The 24,061-nt window shown below is 43.6% G+C and overlaps 4 protein-coding genes across 6 annotated transcripts; 1 reads left to right on the forward strand and 3 right to left on the reverse strand.

The window, feature by feature from the left end:
• Window positions 1-868: 868 nt before the first annotated feature.
• On the reverse strand, window positions 869-4,648 carry tm2d3 (TM2 domain containing 3). Its single transcript, XM_088372085.1, has 6 exons — window positions 4,482-4,648; window positions 4,152-4,253; window positions 3,404-3,567; window positions 3,142-3,316; window positions 2,688-2,763; window positions 869-2,404 (listed from the first exon to the last, which is right to left on the reverse strand). The coding sequence occupies exons 1-6, from the start codon at window positions 4,579-4,581 to the stop codon at window positions 2,239-2,241; spliced, it is 783 nt and encodes a 260-aa protein (XP_088228211.1). The 5' UTR covers window positions 4,582-4,648; the 3' UTR covers window positions 869-2,238.
• A 400-nt stretch (window positions 4,649-5,048) lies between these two features.
• Window positions 5,049-23,792, reverse strand: tars3 (threonyl-tRNA synthetase 3). 3 transcript variants are annotated; one of them, XM_088372076.1, is made up of 22 exons: window positions 23,655-23,792; window positions 12,875-12,981; window positions 12,446-12,559; window positions 12,134-12,281; window positions 10,464-10,547; window positions 10,188-10,375; window positions 9,976-10,099; window positions 9,710-9,834; window positions 9,520-9,637; window positions 9,337-9,401; window positions 9,192-9,270; window positions 8,968-9,114; window positions 8,403-8,501; window positions 7,448-7,614; window positions 6,945-7,107; window positions 6,722-6,859; window positions 6,585-6,662; window positions 6,409-6,509; window positions 6,088-6,192; window positions 5,909-5,981; window positions 5,710-5,824; window positions 5,049-5,401 (listed from the first exon to the last, which is right to left on the reverse strand). In XM_088372076.1, the coding sequence occupies exons 4-22, from the start codon at window positions 12,161-12,163 to the stop codon at window positions 5,253-5,255; spliced, it is 2,148 nt and encodes a 715-aa protein (XP_088228202.1). In that variant the 5' UTR covers window positions 12,164-12,281; window positions 12,446-12,559; window positions 12,875-12,981; window positions 23,655-23,792; the 3' UTR covers window positions 5,049-5,252. The 3 variants fall into 3 exon arrangements, with proteins under 3 accessions (XP_088228202.1, XP_088228201.1, XP_088228200.1); XM_088372075.1 differs by lacking the exon at window positions 23,655-23,792 and adding an exon at window positions 13,494-13,599; XM_088372074.1 differs by lacking the exons at window positions 12,134-12,281; window positions 12,446-12,559; window positions 12,875-12,981; window positions 23,655-23,792 and adding an exon at window positions 10,957-11,311.
• Window positions 11,493-17,830, forward strand: ulk3 (unc-51 like kinase 3). Its single transcript, XM_088372084.1, has 17 exons — window positions 11,493-11,641; window positions 11,997-12,121; window positions 12,207-12,350; window positions 12,452-12,572; window positions 12,654-12,749; window positions 12,815-12,958; window positions 13,119-13,201; window positions 13,487-13,642; window positions 13,713-13,818; window positions 13,888-13,928; window positions 13,994-14,096; window positions 14,174-14,238; window positions 14,324-14,402; window positions 15,053-15,093; window positions 16,012-16,059; window positions 16,150-16,213; window positions 16,917-17,830. Exons 2-17 carry the CDS (start codon window positions 12,017-12,019, stop codon window positions 16,931-16,933), a joined length of 1,413 nt encoding a protein of 470 aa, XP_088228210.1. The 5' UTR covers window positions 11,493-11,641; window positions 11,997-12,016; the 3' UTR covers window positions 16,934-17,830.
• On the reverse strand, window positions 19,882-22,221 carry LOC148400939 (growth arrest-specific protein 1). The gene has a single exon (XM_088372086.1). It carries the CDS (start codon window positions 21,854-21,856, stop codon window positions 21,098-21,100), a length of 759 nt encoding a protein of 252 aa, XP_088228212.1. The 5' UTR covers window positions 21,857-22,221; the 3' UTR covers window positions 19,882-21,097.
• Window positions 23,793-24,061: the final 269 nt, after the last annotated feature.

A 24,061-nucleotide genomic window follows, 5' to 3' on the forward strand; every position in this document is an offset into this window, starting at 1 on the left:
TAATCAAGTACATTTCTAAAAAGTGGAATAATTAAAAAAAATGTCTTACACTTATAAGATTTTTATTTTATGATTGACAATAGTATTGTAAAACAATGTTTTTAGCTAGCTAGAAAAGCTATATTTGTGAATTTTAGTATTTAGTACATATATATTAGAGAATTTTCCTCAATTTAATGCAGTTCAAAACATTTTTGATGTTTTGATGTTAAACATTGTGACAAGAAGGTTCAAGAAAAAACAGTCCTCCAAATCCCCAAACCCTTATTTTGACAAACAGTTGGAGGCCGACTAATTATTTTAACATATTGTTGTATTACACCGCTCACAATACAACAGCATGCATTGCAAATAACCACAGGGCTAATATTTTTCCATCATGAGAAATAAAGGTGAGCATTTCCAAGTTCCTCAGTCCAGCTTGGGCCAAAACTTGGGAGGGGGGGGGTGCTATCTTTGGCCCAAGGCCAGCATAGCGATGAAGACGAATTAGGGTGGAGTGAATTTACTGTGGCCTGAGCGCAACGGCCAATGAGCGGGTCGCTTTTTTTTTTTTTTTTTTGACACCCTCCTCCCTCCTTGCTGTTACGCAACGTGTTTTCCAATGACAAGAGGTTTTGGTAAGACGTGGGGTTGTTTTGTTTTGTACCTGCCAGACGTGAGTCACAATTTACAGTGACCTCTGCTATAAACATAATTCCTACGTTGGCGGGTAAAGCAAAAGAAATTCAACCCCTTCAATGACAATGATCTATTGCGTAACCGCATCACGACCAACATTAAAAGTCTGTAGCGTTGTGTTCATAAAATACGAGTTGTGGACTTGACCCTGAGCTTGTGTGCATGTCCTCGCAATATGAGAAAAAAACAAATTTCGCAAGTTTTATTTACACAACTCAAAAATATGTCATTTACAGTGTTTTCAACAATAATTAAATCCACATGAACATTCATTGCACATTGCACACGTTGGCAAGAAAAAAATCCTGCAGTGAGCTGGAGTTGGCGTTCTGAATTTGCTTGCTTGTGATGTCACTTCCTATCAAATCCTATGATCCGATCAGCTGCTTATGTGCAACACAGTAAGTGTGGCGGGAAAATGAGGCTTCAAGGTGATTCATGAAGCAGTTGTGTTTATTCAACCCTCTAGATGGCACTCTGTTCAACGTAGGACGAAAAGCACACTAAACCGAGCTTTACAGTGCCACCTGGAGGAGTGAACAAATAAAACTGGTTCATGAAGCAAAGTTGAAGCTTCATTTTTCCATCACTATGCACAAATACACAGCAAGCTCCAGTTTGGACCCAAATTTGTTGCCGATTGACATCTGAGTGAGCAGGATCACACAAAACCTAACCAACGCCATCTAAAGTAGGCCCGCAAAGTCGTAAGTAACAACTGCTTATTCGGAGTTCCCTTTCACGCAAACTCTAAATTGCTGCAAACGTTTGACCTTTCCAACAGCTATGCGTCATCCAGGCAGGTGGCGGGCATTTAAACTCATCACACCCTGGTTCTGGCACAGCACAAGAACCTTCCACAGATGTGATGGCCAAAGTTAGGAACTCGTTGGGTTGACGTTTTACTCTCAGCCTTGGTTTGTCTTTAATGGCAATAGATGGATCTAACGTAACCTCTAAAAATGGAAGTGTGCCAGGTCAATTTTCTTACAGTTGTGGCCTGAACTTCTGTTACAGCTCTACCACCGAAGCCAGGAAACTGTTAGGTCGACTTCCTCCCTCGATTTTGCATCGGTGTCATTTATATGCAAAACGTTGGTAAAATGCCAATTTTAATCACCAGTGTGAACGCCACCTATTTTGTCGAAATGCTCCTTTTAGAACAATACTCTGAGTTAGTGACTCATTGTATTCCTCAGCATGTTGGCTGATGGCGTCAACTGTATCCGTTCCACCTTGTGCTGGGTGGAAGAACACAAGTTTGGACATACGGGACCATCTTGGCGGCTGCCTTCAAGTTGCGAGCTCCCGCCAGGATGTAATTGCCGATTCCTGGTGGTGGTAGAATGCTCCATCTGCACGCTCGCACCAGAGGAGACTGATTAGGATGGAACGGCCGCCAGTGTGAGAGTCTTCGTACTCGGGTGTGAGGCAGTAAAACACTTCCTGCGTGTTAGCAGATGGGAATGCCGGGGCGGTGCTGAAAACGTGGTGTCGGGAGATCATCAGTCCTTGGAACGCGAGCCGGGCCTCTAACATCCGAACAGTTTTTTTTTTTTAGATGTAGAGCGAACCATCCGCCGGTCCCACGTAACCCACGGCGATGAGAAGCACGTCTATCAAAGTCCAAATGCCCAGTCCTCCGAAGCTGAACAGCTTGCCCAGACCCTCTCGCCACTGGCCCAGGTAAAATCGGTCCGCCCCAAAACCACCCAGCGTGATGCTACCCCACAGTAAACACAAACAAAAACAAACACATAAGTGGCTTGAGGCTTTGTCAGTTTTTTGTTTCCATATGCAGTATTCACCTTTTTTGACAATTACAATAAATTGGTAGAGTAAAATTTTGACAAACAGTTAATTGGATCATTCAATAAAAAAACTAATTGGTCCCTTCAGCCAGAAATATAATCATATAAATTAGGGGGAACAGAGTGAGGTGGTAGAGTGAGGCTTTCTAATGGCTACACAACTTCAAATGATGGAGAGCAAAGTTTTGGTTTTACCTGAGCGCCAAGGCCGTGGACCACTTGTATCCTCCAGTCCAGTTGCAATACAAACGCTTCTGAAAGCGCCTCTTCCCTGTAAATAAACAAGTCTGAGTTGATCAAACATGGCAAAAGTCCTAAACCAGAGTGAGAAGAACTTCAAGGAAAATAATTTTTATAAATCTGTTGTTTTAAAATGTTTAAATACATGACTTTCTAAAAGTTATCACATGATTTTTTTTTCCTTTAAAAATCATATTTAAATTATACCTTATATCCGGATGTATTTTTATTTTAAATAATCCATAAAATTAATAAGAAATTGATATTCTCGTATCTTTTTTCTATTTCATTGTCAGGCATTTTAAGCACTTCAAAAATTTTCATTTTTCTTGTTGTTGTATAAACATGACTGCAACACAAAACTTATCAGCTAGAAAAACAGAAGCCCAGTGTTGCAAGAAGGCTTTACCTAAACAGTGGACATGTTCCATGACGTCACAGGTGGCGTTGTAGCGCTGCCGGGGGCAAGCCACGGTCATGCAGCTGGTGGAGTTGGAGCAGCGATACTGTGTGGGGTCCAGCTGCCAGCAGAACTGACAAGTGATGGAAAGAGAGAAGTTGCTTTGCTGCTGGCCCGACTCTCCCTACATGAAACGCAAAAATAACATCGGTGGTGAGACACAAGAAGCATGACTCAAAATACAGGAAAGGGGGAAAAAAAAAAGACTCACAACACAGTGAACGCCCTTTTTGGCTTTACAAGAGAAGGAGGCTGGTTTCCCATAGGTGCAATTGTGTTGGTAATTGCATTGTATGCAATCAGCAGGAAGGCGACTGCACGGCCCCCCACTGGGACATTTGGAGGCGTAGCTCTCCTCATTATCGGCAGGAGAAACTGCAATCAAAGACAGGAATGTAAAAAGGAATATTTGTTCCTGCATATTAGAGATGGCGCCGCCTAATTTTTTGCCTCTAACAGAAACTTTTGTGTTTTGTCTCACTGATCTCCTCTGCTCCTCTTATTTATTATGTTGTTTATTTATAATTTATTCATCACTCTTATTTATTCATTGTTTGTGCCTTCTTGTTTTGACTTTTTGTGTTGTTTACTTGTATGTATATTGTGTACTATGTCTTGTCACCGTGGGAAGGTAATTTCGATCTCTTTGCGTGTCTTGACATGTGAAGAAATTGACAATAAAGCAGACTTTGACTTTTGAAAATGCAGAATAAAAAAAAAAACATCTCTTTAGTTTTCTTCTCCAGCAAAATGTATCTAGGAGTGGCAACAAAAACAACAAAACGCGTACTTGGTCACTTGTGAGAAATTGTTCTTGCTGATTGATGTGAAGTGATTTGAGTTCGCTGATGCTTGTGTCCCAAATTATCGCTCGCAAATCAGTCCATTCATCCATTCACCATACTGAGTATATCGCATCAAAGAAAACAGCGTAGTGGGTGAATGAGTGAAAACTTTACCCGAGGCTGCAGCAGGCACAACCGGGCTGGTGATGACCGGGCCGTGCTGGGCATCTCTGGTGTACGGAGGCTCCTGGCCGACGTGCGGGGAGCTCAAGTATCCTTGACGGACAAACACAATCATCATTCAGTATCGTAAATCTCTTTCGAATGTGAAATTATATAATTCCCTTAAATGGAAATGAACGTCATTTTAATATGTCAAATTCTATGGATGTCTCACCTGCGCTAACTAGCCGTTTTGAGTGTTAGCATCAGCCGCTAGCAAAAGATAACCACGCGACGGGATTTACGGGTACACTTTACACAATAAACATAAAAAGAACATACCATTGACACACTGCAAAAAAAGGTCCGTGTACAAAAGGAGTCCAATTCCGTAGCTTTTGAGTAATCGCCCGCGGTCAGGTCGCCACTGTTGACAAGCCATTTGTCGCTTCCTTTCTTTATTTTTCCTCGTCGCTTGCTTGCTTGTAGGAGTTGGTGAAATGAGGCGCATTGTTGCCCCCTATGGCCAGCACATGAAGTACAAGGATATCATATTGCATGCACGTACTATTTATAGAACTTGATTAGTTTTGAAATTATATTGTTGAAAATATACTTAGGCCCACACTTATCAAGTCTCAGAATTATTTGATTTTATTTGATATCTTTGTCACTTCTTGTACCTTCTCTTTTTACTGTAAATGTCAGGTTTTTGTGACTTAGAAATGAAAATATAATTTGTCCAACGTGTTTATTATTTTTATTATGTTTATTTTTCAAGAGAACTTTAATGTGGGTCAAAGAAGGGTTAATGCAATGACCAGTTACATGAAAGTCTTGATCGTGGGCGGGCGACTGTCCATACTTGTACCAACCACTTTTTAATTTAGGGTAAAAAAGCAAAACAAATTGCACTTGAACAGAAGATTTATTTCCCTTCCAAGAAGAGGCAGGCCAGTTACATCATCAGGCTTCACAATCGACATTTCTTAAACCACCAATTCCCTCTGATCCAATCATTCTGTACCTTCAACGACACATTCACCTTTCACCTTTCAGTGAGACATTTTTCTGCAATTTTACCTCTTCCCAATTGGCTGCTCAACCATCCCATCAGAACTCCTCTTCTGCATTTCGACAACGGGCTTGCTTGAGGAGGCTCAGGCGGGCCATGGTCTCCTCCAACGATACTTCGCCGTGGACTTTATTATCCCTGGTGCGCACGTTGACGCTGCTGGTCGCCTTCTCCTTCTCGCCGACCACTGCCAAGGCATGACAAGACCACGTTCATGCCAAGTGACAGAGCTCTCAAGCACATGGCCCCGCTTGGTGTCAGTGAATTTGTCACTTATGACAGCACAGAACTCAGGGTGGAAAAAAAAGTCCAACTGTTGAGTCTAATCGTCTAAAATTCGGCAAAAACGAGCCACATGAACGAGTGACGTGAACAGTTTGCCTGAATTTATCCAGTGTAGCTGTAATTCCTTATGTGTAATTGTACAAAAACTGTTTGACTAATTAAGATATAATGTGAATACATATTTTATAATGAGATAAGGCAACTTCTTACCCAGAATGAAGTTATATTGGGCCAGTTGAGCATTGCGTATTTTTTTATTTAAAAGGCACCCAGAATCGAGGTCGACGTCGGCCATCATGCCTGCGTCTGTGAATTGCTTACAGACCTAAAGGGCAAGAAATGGCGCCCGTATGTTAGTTGATGACCTCATCGAGATATTTTGTTGTGATTAAGACGGAAGAGGACTCGCCTTCTTGGCATAGTCGTCGCAGGACGGGTTGACAGGCACTACCATCACCTGCCTTGGAGAAATCCAAAGAGGCCTGGTAGTAGGGACAAGTTTCATAAAAAGAGTAATTTTTTTTGGAATGTCCATCTTGTGGAAGGATTATTACTACATTTATTTACAGTTACTGGAAATCCACTCACCATTTCCCAGCATAGTTTTCTGTCAGTATTGCAATCATTCTCTCGACAGAGCCCAAAATAGCACGATGGATGATAACTGGACGAGCGTTGTCGTCGCCATCCTTTCTGTGAGAAAAATTTAAAAGCCATTTATTCAATGAACTAATAATAAAGTCAAATATTGAGTGTTAGCCAATCGGGCACTCTGACTCATTCCTTGACTTGGTCAGTCATTGAGTCACTTATCAGAAATGAGTCTGTAATTCAATCTTTACGCGTCTAAATCGTGTCTTCTAAACTGTGTTAGTCAATCAAAGCCAGCGTTTCGATCAGGCTCCTCACCCCACAAAGGTCAGGTCGAAGCGGATGGGAAGCTGGAAGTCCAGTTGAATCGTGGCACACTGGTGGTAACGACCAATGGCGTCTTTGATCTTAATGTCAATCTATAAGAGCGCATCCATAAATTGTTATATACATTGCAGATCGATTTCGACGCTACGAAATGTGAGCGAGCCGACCTTGGGTCCGTAGAAAGCGCCATCTCCTGGGTTGAGTTTCCAAGGCTCCCCAAACTCATTGAGGCTGTTCTCCAATTGCTGGCAAACACAGAGTTTCATATTTAAAGACATCAGAACAACGCAGATGTTATGGTTACCTTCTCGGCTTGATTCCACACGGCGATATCGCCCAGGTACTTCTCCGGGCGGGTGGAGAGGTGAAGTTGGAAGGAGAAGCCAAACACGTGGTAGACACTGCGCAGGAAATCCAGGCAGCCTTTCATCTCAGACTCGATCTGAGGAGAAAAGATTGGAAATAAATACGTAGCTCGGAAAATAGCTTCATCGTGTTAATTGTGGTCGTGGTGGAGAATGCAACACCTGATCCATGGTGCAAAAAATGTGAGCATCATCCTGCTGGAAACGTCGCACTCTGGTTAACCCAGTGAGCGTTCCGGAGAGTTCGTTGCGGTGGAGGACCCCGAAGTCAGCCAGCCTGAGTGGGAGCTCCCTCCACGAGCGAGGCCTGTGGCTGAACATCAAACTGGGGAGCGAGAACACAGTATTAGGCGGTGCAATGATTAATAATTAAGAATGATTTTTAATCATCAATTAATGGTTTGGATATCTTTTTCTTTTTAGATTTAAAAATATTTTAAAAAAAAAATTATTTAAAAATTATGTAAACACTTTGAATATCAATAATGTTCTGTTATTGAATAAAAAAAAGGTTGAAATCAAAACGATTTTTATACGATTAATCGAGAAAATAATTTGGTTAAAAAAATCGATTATTTAAATAATTGTTAGTTGCAGCCCTATATCAAAAGAAATAAAAAATATATTGTAATAAAAAAATGTAGGCAGCACATAGGTGGTCTCACCAGTGTCCTGGGCAGTTCATGGGTTTAAGCGCAAAGGTTTCGTTCTCCACCGGGAAGGAGAACATGTTTTCGCTGTAGTGCTGCCAGTGGCCTGACGTCTCCCACAACTTGCTGTTGTAGATGTTGGGAGAGGCCACTTCCTGGAAGCCTCTTCTCCAGTACTCATCCTAAGTGAGAAACAAAAATAGTTTGTTATAGCTGGCTATATTTCCCACTGTTCACCTTGTATATATTTATTAAAGGACATTTTCATATTGCATAATATCCACTAAACATGCCTCATATGGCTTTTTGATTCTTCCAAGCTGCTGCCACTCTCAATTTCGCCGCTGTAAAAAAATGAAATTTACCCTTTTGCGGGTCTAATAAAGGCTTTTCTGCCCTGTGGGAAATTGACTAATAATATATGCCTGGAGGTGGGTTGCCAAGGAGGGGAACTGATAAAAATGGTGCAAGTGACAGTAGCCTCAAACACTCTGACAGACAGCCTTGAATTGCGGAGCTTAGCAACACCACCGAGAGACCTTCTTGGCCTCATGTCATGTCCTCATTTGGGCTGTGAAAATTGTCAAGGAGGAGAAATATGTCACAGGAACATGCGCCACTCACTGATATGTTCCAAGTCAGAAACACTCTCCTGTCTCACTGCTCAAAAATAATTCTCCACACACTGATGACTTTTTAGTCCATTTTTTTCCTCCGCTTATTTTTACGGTACGTTCCCTGCTGATTGCACACAACAACGTCGCAATCACGCTTAAGAAGTTTCAACGTGCGCCGACTGAAATCACGGTTGGAGGGTACAAGCGGGAATGACATATCGCAAATTACGGCCTGGCAGATTTTATTTACTCGACTGTAGATTGCCTTTTTGGAATAAAATTAAACCATGTTGTTGTTGAGTTACAATTTATGAGTTTAAAACAAATATAACGTTCTCAATGGTCTTGCTCACCCTGATGAACTCGATGAGCGTGTTGTAGATGTAAGCTCCACGTGGCAGGAAGAAGCAACTCCCAGGACTGAGATCATGGAAGAAGAACAGTTCTTGCTCCTACAACAACAAAAAACAAGCCCAAGAACTTTAATTTACATTTTGGGCTGTTATGTTCATGAAGCATATTGGGATCAACAAAACTGGCGGGGTTAGGAGCAAGTCGATGACACTTTCTGGAAATATGGAAGCATGCGGTTGTTAGGAAGGCGTTGCCTCCTGTGCCGACCCCATGCTGGAGACCCAGCTGGGGAACTAGGACGACAGCAGGTTCGAAATGGGGTTAAAATGAGAGAGCACAGTGACCCCTGCTGGTCAGAGGAATATTTCTTCATTAAATAAAAAATAGCAATCCATTTTCCACCTGATATAATCATTGAAATTATTTAAAAAATATCTGAAAATTGTTCAGACATTTACCAAAAAAATAGAATCACAGTGCATTTCATATACTGTAATTAAAACAACATTTAAAAGCATTTACAAACAAAAAAATGAATTTTCCGTGAAGCGTACGCCAACTTACTTTGCCGATCTTGCGATGGTCTCTATTCTTAGCCTCCTCCTGGAAGCGTTCCCACTCTTTCAACATCTTGGAGTCGGGGAAGGAGATCCCGTATATCCTCTGCAGCGTCTCCATGTCCGAGCGGCCCTCCCAGTAGGTGGCAGAGTTCTGACGACAGAAACACAAATGAGTTGCTAAAACTCCACAAATGAATGACTGATGACAAAGTCCTTAAAAAAGTGCACCTTGTAGATCTTCATGGCTTTGATTTTCCCTGTGTGCCTCACATGAGGTCCTCGACAGAGGTCAATGAGCGGCCCGCATCTGTCCGGGAGCCATAATGATTAGCTTAGCAAACAAAGTTCAAAATGTTGTGATCAACCAACTGACCTGTAAACTGTAGTCGTGGGCGTAGTGACCTTCTCGTTTAGAATACGACACTTGAATTTGTTGTACTGGAAAAGACAAACACGCGGGTTACACACAAATGGGGGAGGATTATTTTTTACAAGCCGTATGATGAAGGTCAATGATGCATAAAGGTCTGTCCTTGTTTTCCAACATCTCTCTGACCTTGAACATCTTCAGTAGTGTTTCCTTGGTAACCTCAAGCCTCTCAAAGGCTTGTTTCTCCTTCACAAACGTCTTGCACAAGGACTCCAGGTTGCTAAACTCAGTGCTGGACACGCTCCTAGAAGAATTTATGATTGATAATGACGTCAATGTTTTCAGTGTGCGTGGATTGATTGGGGGATAAATTTACTTTTGGTCGTCGAGGAACATGTCGTAGTAGAAGCCGTTTTCGATGGGTGGTCCGTAGCATAGACAGCCACCGTAGAAGCGTTCCATCGCCTCGCCGAGGATGTGAGCGCTGGAGTGCCAGTACACCTGCAAGACAAAAAAAGGGGAAAAAAAAAAAAAAAAATCACCATACTTGAGCAAGTTCACGTTCAAACCATCATTTCATCTAGTTTTATGCAAATTTTTAGATTTTTCCTTTTACAATGATAGAAAATTTGTTTTGCTCACTGCTTGCGCGTCGTCATCGTCAAAACGCAAAATCGCCAGCGAGCAGTCGCGCTCCAGAGGTCTATCCAAATCCCAAAGCTCTCCATTCACTCGTGAGATCACCGCGTTGTCAGCAAGACCCTGACTGGATTCCACCCAGATAAAAAAAAAAAAAAAACACATTTAAAAAAAATGGACCGAACAAGTGTTTGTCCATCAGCAGCAACATTTACCTGATGTCACAAGCCAGTTGGTACGGAGTGGTAACCCAGGACGTGGCCGCCACTTTCCGCCCATCGGGCAGCTCCACTGTGATGGGCTTACCGGTTGAAGCTCTCTTGGCCTGGAGGGCATCGCTTTCCTTCTTCAGCTCCTCGTACAGGCGGAGGCGCTCATCCACAAACGCAGGCCAGGTTTTCAGCTGCCGAAAAGTTTTTATTCATCATTGGAATAGTTATTCAATTTTCACTTCTTCATAGCTTCAGATAGATGTAAGTCTAGATATTCACCCCTTTGACGGTTCCATCTGATTGTTCTTTATGTTGTTTCTTCTCCTTGTTTTTGTCACCTGGTTTAGAATCAGTGCTGCTCACCTGATGAGAGAGATATGCATCTTAAGACAAAAGGTAGAACATGGCACTTAATCCTCAGTCTGTTTTCAGAGTTTGATTCTGTCTCATGCAAATGAGCCACTCAAACTCTCCTATGGCCGAGTGCTGATGGATCCAGCACATCTTGAGGCTTGTGTTACCATGACAACCAATGGTAGACCTTGGTGGGTGCAACAAAGCGTCTAAAAAATTGGTACATTATTTAAAATATAAAATAATTGGTGGTTTTTGCACAAATAAATTAATCTTCACATGTTCAGCTGTCGGAATTCAATAATTGTATTTTTACTACAAAAGGGGTGTAATGAATTACACAACGTGAATAGCAAAAAATAAAAATAAATGCAACAATAACACATCCTTGAACGCGTCTTTCACGGAGTTTGAGAACCTTTTTAGCAGCAGCTTTGTTATTCGTCTGCCCTCCTTTAACGACGTTCGCCCCGGCAGCTTTGCCACACTCGCCCCTTGGCTGTGAACACTTCTTGCCCGACTCCAGCTCCAACTCCTCCCGCAGACTCCGACGGAGGTGCAGTAACCGGTACTTGAGCTTCTCATTCTCCGACCTCAGCTCCTCGAGCTGCAAGGAGACCCCCGCATCACCGGCTGGGCCTAAGTCCCGGTTGATCCCATCCCGAAGGGTGGAAATTTCGCCGGCAAGGAGCCTAATTTGCTCCTCCTGAGCTGCCAAGCGTGTGGCCAAGCAGTCCGCCATCTTTAAATGACCACTACAGGAGTGATGAAGGCGGACTTCCGGTGCATTTCATCACATGTCACTTCATATTTTATCGATCGTTCCTTAATGGAAATCTGATATTTTCATTTTTGCCATATTTCTTTACACTTATTTTCAAATCTTATACTTTGCTCAATAAAAAAAACACCGCTTTCAAGCAAGTGCAGTACTAGTATCAAATGATAGGAGGCGGTGTGACGGATTCTGTGGTTCCAAGTCACGTGACCACCGCAGCCAAAGTGCAGCGTGCCGTCACCGACTGCACCGACTGACAGCGAGCGATGTAAACAATCACTTTTCCACACACTTTTCTGCTCATCATGGATTAACTGCTATAAAGGTACGCAATAAACTGCCACTTTGAACGCGGTTTGAATCAAAACGTCGCTATTCGAGTGACAGGCGATTGACTGCTAACAGTCGTGCGTGTTTTGATTTTGCCGTTAGCTAGAACTTCATCAGGTTCAAAAAGAAGTCATCTTGTTTTCGTCTTCCCTTGTCTAGGCAAAATATGATCGTTTTTAATAGTCAGATCAAGCCTAGCCTGAAGTACTAATCACTTCCTGATTCATCTTAATGATCGTTACTCATCAATGCAGTTAATAAAACAGATAATGTAATATGAGCTACGTTGGATGACGAGTTGCACTAACAAGACAAGCCACATCACCTAGCCCGATATGGTTCCATTGCAGCCAAGACCTGCTGGCTCATCATGGCTTCGTCTTCCAGCTTTGCCCCTCCAAAACTGGATGACTTCATCCTGACAGAGCGGCTAGGTAGCGGAACATATGCCACAGTCTACAAGGCCTACAGAAAGGTGAGCCATTACCTTCATAATTGCATCCTCTTTTTGCTGCATCCGTGACACAAAATGGCCGACACGTTCATCCCAAACGATGCAGCAGGGGGATAATCGAGAAGCGGTGGCCGTGAAGGTGGTCGCCAAGAAGACACTGAACAAGGCATCCACGGAGAACCTGCTCACGGAGATTGAGATCCTCAAAACCGTGCGCCACCCTCATATTGTCCAGCTGAAAGATTTTGTGGTGAGCTCACTTGATTTCCATCCATTTTCTGTAGCACTTGCCCTCATTAAGTGTGTTGTGTTTCCACTATGAATACAATCATTTTGTTGCCTCACCATCAGTGGGATTCGGAGAACATCTATCTGATCCTGGAGTGGTGTTCCGGTGGAGATCTGTCTCGTTTCATCCGCAGTCGTCGGATCTTGCCAGAGGGAGTCGCCCGACGTTTTCTGCAGCAGATAGGTGATTCAGCATACGGCTATTTATTTGATTTTCGATGGCTATGTGAACAATACACATACCGTATGTTGCTCACACCCACAGCTTGTGCTCTCCAGTATCTCCATGACCGAAATATCTCCCATTTGGATTTGAAACCACAGAATATTTTGCTATGTGGTTCAATCCTCAAATTAGCAGGTAAGAAAAATATTTACGATAATAAATACTTTTAGTATTAAATCCTCTATCTGCTTCAATATCAGACTTTGGCTTCGCCCAGTACATGTCACCATGGGACGAGAAGAGCGTGCTGAGAGGCTCACCTTTGTATATGGCTCCTGAGATGGTGTGTCGGCGCCAGTATGACTCCAGAGTGGATCTCTGGTCCGTGGGAGTCATTCTTTATGGTGAGTGTTGGGCTCAGTCGAGACTACAAAAATATAAAAAACAATATTGGAAAGGGGTTGTCACTTGCAACAAACTAGCTAGCTAGATATGGATGTAGCCGTACTTCACCCCCAAAAGCCACAACCCTAAAAACCTCTTATGTTGCTTGTGTGAATATAGAGGCACTGTTTGGACGGGCCCCTTTTGCATCAAGGTCGTATTCAGAATTGGAAGAGAAGATCCGAAGTAACCACCCCATTGAGGTATAAGTGATGAAATTATTTTCTTTTATCCATACATTTGTTCATTTTAAATCCACTAGGTGGCCCACTTTAATTTACTTTCCCTAAAAGCAAAATAATATGACTTGATGCTGGCTTGCTATTGTGAAGTGCGCTGTCGCCATCTAGTGGAGGAGGCCTGCAGCATACTTGCGTCTCCAATTTCAGATGCAAAGTACTCTTGGTATTTTTTTAGCAATAATTTTTTTACCTTGTCCCCATTGTGGATTGAGAGCAACATAATGAGGTCACGTTGTTGTCCATCAGCTCCCACCTGGTGCCAAGGTCTCCAAGCACTGCCGGGACCTCCTCCTGCGTCTCCTCGAGAGGAATCCAGATACCCGGATCACATTTGCCGAGTTCTTCACGCACCCCTTTGTGGACATGGAGCACATGCCAAGTGCTGAGAGCTTAGGGAAGGCGGTAAGATACACAAAAAGAATCTGTGGAATGTTTTGGTCTGTGTCACCCGCTATCTTCTACCTCTTTCCAGAAAGAACTGGTCCTACAGGCCGTCCAGAAGGACCAGGATGGCGAGAGTTCCGGCGCGCTCTCGCTATACTGCAGCGCCTTGGAGCACTTTGTCCCTGCTATTTACCGTAAGAGCAAATTTGCCATTGAACATCATGTTGAACATTATAAAAATTCAAGAAAATCATCTCCTCTAGATGAAACTGACTTGCAGCGTAAAGAAGTCCTCAGGAAAAAGGTAGGCCAGAGAATATTGTGGAAATCACATTCTTACTTTATATTAAATTAAATATCCCCCCGCAGGTGCGTCAGTACGCTTCCCGAGCAGAAGAGCTGAAGGCTTTGGTAGCCTCGGACAACAAGCTCATCTTCGAGGAGGCGCGCACCTCCACGGACGTCCTCCGGGGTAGGAAATGTCACGAAGAAGGGAAAATGAGGGCAAGCGCTCGTTATTCGAACCTTTTCTCCATCTCCCCCTTGTAGAAATGTCTCGTGAGCATCCACGATTGCTAGCGGCGCTGGAGATGGCCTCTGTCGCCATCGCTAAGGTCAGGCTGCAGTTCGAAGAATCAAATTTGATCACGATTGACATTGGTTGTCATATTTTTGTGTCTGCTGACTGCGTTGATGTAGGAGCAAAGCGGAGCGGACGACAATGAGGCCTTGGATGGATATCAGAATTGTTTAGGAGAACTTCTGTTGGCGCTTGCAGGTACAGTAGAAGCTTGAAGCTCATATTTGAGCACGGCTGTCGAGGCAAGGTGCGAGTGGGCGGGGCCGTCAGGCAACACAGAGAACCATTCACAAACCGCGTGTCCTCAATGAGCTCATGCGAGAGCCCTCATGTGAGAACGATTCCACTATTGAAGCTCTTTAGAGCCGAGATGATGGGACCCAGAGTCTGCCAGGGCCCCCCGCGTGCGCTACGGGAGCCCCGCCATCTGCTTCCCATTTAGGCCTCGTTTGCTGCACAACACACAAGACGCTTTATCTCGGGCTGTCGAGAGCTTGAGGCGGCCAGCCAAGCCCGGAGCTCGCTCTTCCCAATCAAGATGCTTTTCAAGGGGGGGGGGGACTTAACCACATGCCAACATAGCACTCATTTCCACTTTGGAACGATGATAGATGCTCAAAGCGGGATGGAGGAGAACACGCTGAACCTGCTTGATGGGCCATCTGCGACTCACTTTCATGGTCACGCATGGAAGTTAAATCAGCTAAGATGTCCATTCATCTTCTGAACGACGTCAATTTTCCATCATGTCAGCTTTTGAACTCATTCACTCCCATTGACGGCGATACACGTCAAAGATCCATTCGCCTCCTAAAAGAGCTAATTCTATTCTCTTTTGGTTCTTCCAGCTGAGCCGCAGGGTCGCCGACGAGAGCTGCTGCACGGCGAGGTGAGTCTCGCCATCGTTGAGATCAATCATTTAAACAGCAGGAAAAAAAGGGCAAAAAAATCCCTTAAAAAAGAAAATATTTAGCTAACTAAACCCTCAATGCATAATAATGTGGAACACAATATAAACACACACAACCACAAACATTTCCGACAACAATAACACAACTCCGGTTCTAACCAAGACGCACCGGCAAGCTGACTCCATCCATTGTGGACTGGAATCCGAAATTGTGACGTGTAAACTGATTTAATGTCACGACGACAAGTCGAGCATGGGGAAAGTGCAACCCGCGTCGAGTTCCCTTCATGTTTTACTGCAGGCGCTGATTAAAGGCTTGCGGTTGGAGGGCAGAATACGAAAAACAAAACTGCGGTCGAAATGTTAATTTGCTGCGCCAGAGCACTACGTTTAAATGGAAACTAACCACGGCGGTCTCGTCATTGTGTACAAGCAAAACTCTTGTGTTACATTTTTCTCCTCATCTGTAGCCCCCCCCAAAAAAAGCCTAAAAGCACACGTGTCCCTTCTGAAATGTTTTCCCCAATTTCCCTCCTCTAGCAAATTTGGCACCGTACTTCCGTGAGCTTGGAGGTCTCACCGGAGAGTTAAAAAAAATAATAACTCGCATTCCACACTGCTGCAGCAGGGACTCAGACATCCTGTCTTGTGCTGCCGAGTACAGGTCAGAAAAACACCGTACGCTACCCCGACATGCAACTGAATGCCAGCTTTCATTTTGGCCCGCCTCTTTGGTATCCTGCCGGGGGGGGGGCTCATTGTGCTACCCAGGACGAATTCATTGTCCTTTGTGACCCGTCGTTACATATCTGTGTCTTAACACCAGCCACCATTTTGATTTTTTTTTTAAACGATCGTGGTATGGAACCTTTCCTAAAAATATTTTCTTTTTTTCAGATTAAAAGCCTCATGAGCAGAGCAGAGTACCTCAAGAAGAACATTAAGGTGAGGTCCCCAAAAAATATTTAAATGTCCATTTTTAATTGTCTATTAATAATTTGGAATGTGATTTTTTTTAAATGGCCATAATTTCAGATGCAGGAGACTCAAAGGGACGCCTCGTTGGATCGGGAGCCCCTGGCCGACTCGGTTAGAAGCTGTGAGTATGGTATTGATGAAAAATGGCAAAACATACTTTTTTTTTTTTTTTTTAAACTTTAGACAGCTCTTGTAGTGTGAGATGTACTCTGGATGACCGACAAAAGCATTCCACATTCTCGGAACTTTTACAGGCAGCACATTGCTGGAGGGTATCCAGACTGAAAAATTCTAACGAAGTTTAGCAGTAGAAGAAGCTCAGATAACTTGGAGCTTAACAATTTTTTTGCTGAGCTCAACAGTGCAAATCTGTCACTCTTATGTGAAAAATAAACTATTAGTGAAACACTCGCTCCAGATCATAAATCTACCTACACCTCCTTCTTATGCTTTTCTCCAAGTTTCTAAAAGCCTGGACAATATCCTGTGCTTAGCCAGAAATTCCTGTGGAATTATAGAATTTTTTTTTTTTTTTGCGGGCCTCACTGGAGAGGCAGCTTGAATTTCCCAAAGTACATGGGCTTTTTTTCTTATTCCCGCTGAAGTTATTTTAATAAAAACCACACGGTTGCTGCTAGCCACAGGCTGGCACGGAGCCAACGGCGTGTCGTCTCTCTGAGAGCATATAGCGCATATACTGGATTTTTAAAAATACAACTTTCTATGTTTGCTCTATTTAAACTAAAATTCATATTGTCAGATCATACATGATGAAATATAATATATTCAAATATTAACAGAATTTTTTTTCTCTATCTTGCCAGCATGCTGTTTGCAGTAAACCTGAAGAAAACCAGCTGGCTTGGACCTCGGCTAGTTAGACGGAGCCAAATCCCCCCCCATTAAAGTTCTGTGCTCCATGCCAAATCAAACTTGCATCCCCACCTCACCTTCAACATCTCTGGAGTCGGCCTTGCAAGAAGAGCTCAATGTTTTGGTTGTTGCTGTGAGCTAGCAAGTAGCGAGCTGCAAAATACTGTAACGGGTTTATTTTCCTGCTAACACCCTGTGGATATAAGATAACTTAATTTACATAATATATATAATTTTTTTTTTACTGTCTACTGGCACAATTGAGATGTGCGTCACGGATCGAAACAACAAAAGTACTGTCAATCTGACTTTTGGACCACCTCCAAAAAAAGTCGAATCCCGAACTATGCTTCAATTGACTTTCGAGGCTCCACTGTAGTTCACGCCCCCGGTCTCACCCCCTCCCCCTCCTCACGCCTCCACTGTGGCCTAACCGCAGGCTCGCCATGTCCTCTCCACTGATGGACGCCATTCCCACCGCCATGAAAGAAGAGATGGAGAGGTGCGGCCCGGGCGCTGTTGACTCTACAGCAGGTTTGGCCAGCGCCCCGGCCAGTGTGTGTGTGCACGTTTGTGTGACACCGACACACACAAGACGCACTGGGCCTAAACGAAAGACTGATAATCCTCGCCGTTGGAGGTCTGGGCACGCTGTTTTGATTTCCAACATATGTTGTAATATTCAAAAAAAGCCTTAATTATGAGGGAAAAGTCTAAATATGTACGTTGGCAGCACCTACACGCTGCTCCGTTGTTTAATTTTGTGTTTTGAATGTTGACGCAGCTGTCATTTGAATAATGACCGTGTATTTATTAAAGGAGAAGAAGAAGCCGAGCGGGAAATAAAAATGACGGTTGGAACTTTCTGGAGACGTTTTGTCAACAGCGCGCTGCCAAGCCAATGCTTGCCTTTTGTCCAGAAGTTGTAAAAAAGAGAAGCCTCGAGCGCGCCATCAACGTCAGGAACAGCTGGATCGCGTCCACAAAGTGGGAGGAGAAAGACAGGAAGGCTTGGCGAGGGAGACTAAGGACATTTTATAATTATATGATTCATACGCAAAGACGCTCGCTATATGTGAACGTTTCACATGAGAACCGCATTTAGAAAAGCAAAGGTTTGTTTTTTTGTTTTGACACTTTTGTTTTTTTAGTTAACACCTTTGCAGTGTCCCGTCGCACGTGAGCCACCCAAGCTTTTTTTTTTGTTACCATGGCAACAAGCGATATTTTTCAAGAACCTATTTCCGCTAAAAAACAAATCCCCTAATTTTTCTTCTTTATGTAACATTTTATAATACTCCTAACTGTCATACAAGTGTAAAAAGAAGATATCTTTATAATAAACAAAATGCTAAATAGAGTAAAATGATATATATATTTATATTATATATAAGTTTTATATTTTTATTTTATTTTTAGTTCAAAACAGGCATTTCCTCCAACTAGCATAGAGCTAGTGTATGGTAATTAATTAATCCGTAAAAATGGTGACAGTTTTTCAGGAATACCACAATAGAATATCAATTGACTCATCACATAAACTTTAAAAAAAAAAAAAAAAAACAGTCCTTGTTGCGGTTGGCTCTTTGTCAAGACAAACGTGGTCGACCAGTGTTTTGAGACTACAAGTGTCCCGCTGGAAGACTTTGTTCTCGGCTGGAGGTGACCAATTACAAACACATGCCAGAGAATATAAAAGTGGTTTATAAAAAAAAAAAAAAAGTTCAGAACTGTAACATGAAGTTCTATCTCTTAATCTAAAACATGACCTGTGATCTGGGGGGGGGGGGCACTTGAGGGTCATGCTGCTGTTTTGATATCCAAGCAGGCTTTGTTCTTGGTTTAATGGTGTTCACTAGGCACACTGGGAAAAAATGTCTCCCAGCCTGAAATTAAGAGTTCACATTTTGTTTGGGCCATTGACTTTAATCGTTGCACTTCTGCTTCTTTGTGGGGGTCCTGCTGATTTAGTTTTAGTTTAAAAGTCCATGGTGACCTCATCTTTCACTCCAGATAAATGTCATGGAAATGTTGACAGTTCTTCATCGTTGGGTAAGGAACCACGCCTAGTGAAAATTTCTGTCTTAACTTGGTCAAACTGTGGAGTTTGAGGAAGCTTGATTTGACCCCGCCCCCTTTTGGACTGACACCATAGAGCAGGTCGGTCGTTGGCTGCGGCTGGATGGTTATCATGAATGGAACATTGTACCTCTGAGAGACAAGAGCCTCCTAAATCCTGGGGTCCCTCCCTTTTTGGCCCAGTGAAGAGAGCGCGGGGGTCGGGATTGAGGGTTACGACGGGGTTGTTTCGGAGAAACGCTGAATGCAGATAATTTACAAAATGGGCTGTGGCAAAGCTGTGTAACCCCCTTGTGCCCCCACTCCTGCACTCAAATTGCACATTTACCCCCGAAGCTGCTCTTCTCGTGTTTGTTTTGATTTGACTCCCAGAAAACGGGAAAAGGGGCGGGGCTGTCGTCTAGGAGGAATTTAAGATGCATGGTCGAAAAAGTCCTGCAGTCAAGACAATCTGGGTGAAAACAAAAAGGGAGGGGGCGGGGGTCTGCTGTATTTCAGCTTCTTTTGTCACAAGTGTTTGGTTTTTTTCTTATTTTTTGCACAATAATATTTTGGGTAGTGATGATGAAAATGAAGCTTCAAGATGGTTCATGAACCAGTTGTGTTTATTGAACATATTGAGTTACCGTTTCTTGAACACCTTTCGTTAAACCAACAGTGCCCCCTAGAGGAATCAAAAAATACATCTGATTCATGAAGCAAATTTGAAGCTTCATTTCCCCTTCACTAATTTTATCTTTATATCTCGATGACAGCAAACATTTCTTACTGAAGCTTTCACTGACCCTTGACCCTTAAATGTCATACCATGCTTGATGTGTAAAAAGCATCAAAATGTCATTTTTCAACATTTTATTCCCAAAACATTCCACAATTGGGACAGTATCAATAATCATGGCTTCCAAGCTTTATTACACTGACTTCTTTCACGTCATATAATCGTATCATTCTGTCAAATATATATACACACGTTTGTCTTCATATTCTGGCTTCATAATTTAACATTTACACACATAAAACTCATGTTGGCATAATTTCTGCGTGACAATCGGAACATTTTTCAACATGTTGCGTGTTAACCAAACGTAAACGGTTTTGTAGTGTTACAGTAAATCCTGTTGTCAGGCAAAGAAGAAACAAAAGCAAGATGGATGCCAACATAGCAAAGTTAGCAGTAATAAAACAAGGTGTTATTTAAAGGTGTGAAGTTAGGGGAAGGAAAAGGGTGGGAAGCAGGGGAGGAAGGAGGCCAAGGGGCGGCCGGGGGGGGGGGGGGGGACAGGTCTTCTGTACAAAAGTTGTGTGGAGTGCGGTGCTCCAGTTAATTTAAGCACTTGATCCTGTCCCCTGCAAATATTTGAAGTGTGGTTACGGCGACAAAAGTAGGAGAGTAAATAGACCCGGACGGGCCGAGTCTCCGTGTTTGTCTAAGGTCTTAATAAAGCGACCCTCTAAGTACCATTGACACCAAGAGTAAACAAACGGGAGCCGCACGCAACTGGCAACTTTTTTTTTTAGCCTGGAAAAAAAAAAAAAAGAGTCTGGTGAGTCGGTCTACAGTTTTCCCATGTAGAGGACATCCTCACGCTTGAGGAAGTCCAAACTGAAGGTTCTTGAATGTTTTTGTGGTTGCTGGTCCTTTCAACTAAGATGTCAGTGAACTTCAAAGAAGTCAACTAGGGAGACCTCAAACGGTTCTTGAAGAGTTCGAGGTTTCTGCATCATATTGAAGTCTTAGTTTTAAAAACAATTTCAAATGAAATCCAAAGTGTCCAGGGGTGAAAACCAGAATCCCTCAGCCAGGTCAACTGCGAAAAAGAAACCCAACGTGGTGGCCCTTCTTGGTGTAGAGTAGGATTGGACCCACCAAATATCCTCAACCATGAAGAATTCCAGCTGTCCTCTTGTCAACCTTGGTTTTAAAGACAGTCTCAAATGATCCAAAGTGTTGACAGCAAGGGTGAAAACCAGCATCACCTCATCCAGCTGACTCGCCTTCAAGCCCCCCTTTCAGTTGGTCCAGGAAAAGAAGTGTCAAGGGATGAATCCAATTTCACAACCAAATACATCCAAGAAGGAGAACCAGGAGCATCCCCAACGTGGGCAACCTCCGGGGAGCCGCAGAGTTTTCGCTGTAGACGTCATCCCTGTCCTGTCTGGCGTCATAGTCCTCGTCCTCGTACGTGTCGTCTACCTCCGGCTGGTCCGAGATGACGCCGTGGTGGTCCCCAATGGAGCAGAGTTTACTCATGTTCTCCTTGACCACCTCGCAGAAGGGTCTCCCTTCGCCGTCGCAAACGCAACGGTTGAGCAGGGCCCCGTCGGGGATGTACAACATCTGCTGGATGGTGGCCTTGCACTTGGCCGAGCACTTGCGTCCATTGAACAGCTGTCCGCAGTGAGACAGATACGCTTCCAGGGAAGCGTGGCAGTGGCTGTCTTGCACGCAACGTTGGCGTGCCTCCATGCACCCGATCCCCCCGCCGCCGTCTTCCGGGTACCGTCGAGGTAGACACGGCTCGATGGCGCGCTTGGCCCCCTGGCACGTGACGTCCTGACCGCAATCGCAGCTCTCCAGGTCCGGCCCGCTGCGGGTGCGGTTGAGGCGGATCAGTGCGTTAATGCAGTGGCTGGGGCACTGGCGCCTGGTGCCCCGCAGGTTGCCCTCACAGGCGGCCAAGTATTGGCCATAGGCGAGCTCGCATTCGGGTTCGGCGTGGCAGTGCATGATGGCCTGCCAGCAGATGAGCTGCGCATCCAAGGCCACCAGCACCCGCAGGAGCAGTGCCAGGACGCCGCACCAACATCTCATACTTGGGGGTTAACTCGAACCCTTCCTCCTGCAGTACATCATCAAACCTCCCGGGCTATAAAGTGGACAGAAATACCTCGCCGAATCCCGGAAAACACGTCATGAAGTCACCACGCGTGGGTGCAAAAGCAGAGTGCGTGAACTCACGCTCCAGCAGCAAAAGTTCTCCTACTCCAGCCCGAACGGCCGCGGTGCGTTTACGGACCGGCTGCACGTCTAAATTTAAAAAAAAGTTGCAAAACGTATCCAGTTTGCTTCATTCCTTCTTCGTTGTGTGCGGATCTCCTTTGTCCCTCGTGCTCGCTCTCTCTGTGCTGTTTCACTTCGCGCACCGCCGAGCTTCCCTCACAACACCCCTCCCCCAAGAAAGAAAAGTTTTTTACATGCACCCCCCTCCCTCTCTCTCTCTCTCTCTCTCTCTCTCTCTCTCTCTCTCTCTCTCTCATGGACACACACAAATTTCTCTCTCTGGCAGCTGATTGGTCGCCTCTAAGTACTTCTCCAGCAACTGCTCACAAATTCTCTCACAACTACAGTGAAATCAGAACCAGCTATGCTTGGACCAGGTACCATTATACCATCTGACAGAACCTTCATGATGGCCTCATCGCTGAGGGTCTTCAGAATCTAATTGCCCCCCCCTCCACCACACCCTCCTCGCTCTCTTTCTCCCTCGCCCACTGCTGTCACACATTCCTCAGCCTTGTAGAATGCTATTTTCTGGCCCGTTTCACCGCCATTGTGTCCGATTGGCCATGCGTCGGCCCAGCGTCTCCCCACAAGGAGGTCTGTTCACGCAACACGTCCGTCAATGGAGAGGGCCTTCTGCAGCAATATAATTTACAGCTCTCCCCTTTCACACTGCACTTGAAAACTAGCAATAGCTCAGGCTTTACTGCTATTCACATGCTGATTAACTTGATTTTTTAGGGGGAGAGGGGGGACTACATTTTCACGTGTCTGACACTGGGAGGCTCGAGCAATTTGCACAAAATGGATGCCAGGTTCAAGAGTGCAAATAGACAGATCAACAGTCTTGTATAAAGAATAGTATGTGTGAACAAAGCAAGTGAACTTTTCTTTAGGAACACAGAATCACAAAATAACACTTTTTTTCTATATGATACATTAAACGTGATTTTTTTTAGTCGTGTAAAATGTGTGCTTTGGCTTAATTTAGACAACAATGCGCAATACAGTACGTATATTCAAATGAAAAGTAATGTACAAATACATCATTTACTTTTCTTAACATTTGTCGCCCCCTGTTGTTCACTAGTGAGAATGCAGGTCTTGGTTCTAATTGAAGTAGACAAATTATGCTTATAAATCCTTCCTATTGACATTTAATAACTAAATAATAATAATAATAAATAATTGTAAATATAAAGTGGAACAGGAATGGTTTTGTCTGAATAGCATCACTGGGCCAGAGCAAGCCATTTTGGTGCGGTCTATTCACACCTTTTGATTGATTAAAAGATTTCAACAGCAGAAGACTTTGTCCATCCAACCATACATAACGTAATAAAACAAATCCCCTCATAATATTTATGAACACGTCTTGTAAACAATCACTGCAGTCAATTAAGAAGTAAGCTAATGCTAGCGCTAGCGAGAAGCTAACGAATGCATTTAACTCATTATTGTGTTCTCCAAGAATAAAACAGTACAGTACAGTGAAAACATAAAATCAGAACGATTGTGATGCTAATGCTACAAAAACGAGGGCATCATAGACACACAATACTATGAAAGTGAAATACAGTTTATTATTTTTGTATCATCTCAAACTTACCGCTTTTTGGTGTCCGTCGTTTCCATTGATTGAAGGAACCGAATCCTCAATGAAACGAAGTCTTTTGGCAAATCCTGAAATCAAGACTTCATCTTAAAAAATTAAATTTAACCAGGTACTTCTTTGACTCTTCTTAGACTAGTTTCTCCGAGTAATAAAGATGGCGGATATGAGAAACCGGTTGGCCACACCCATTACCTTGTATGGTAGTGCCGCCCGAAAACTGTGACGTAATAATAAAAAAATATGAAAAAATAAAAAAATAGAAAATGGACAAAATTGAACGGAGTAAAAAATCTCCCCCAAACAGAATATAAAAGTACCTTTGCAGCAGGTTATTTTTTCTATACAATTCTGGAGACTCCAAGTGCTCAATAAAATATATATAAAATTTAAAAAATGGATTT

Source organism: Syngnathus floridae, chromosome 3, assembly GCF_059516105.1.
Source record: "Syngnathus floridae isolate MCC-2025c chromosome 3, RoL_Sflo_1.0, whole genome shotgun sequence".
Classification (NCBI taxonomy): Eukaryota; Metazoa; Chordata; class Actinopteri; order Syngnathiformes; family Syngnathidae; genus Syngnathus; species Syngnathus floridae.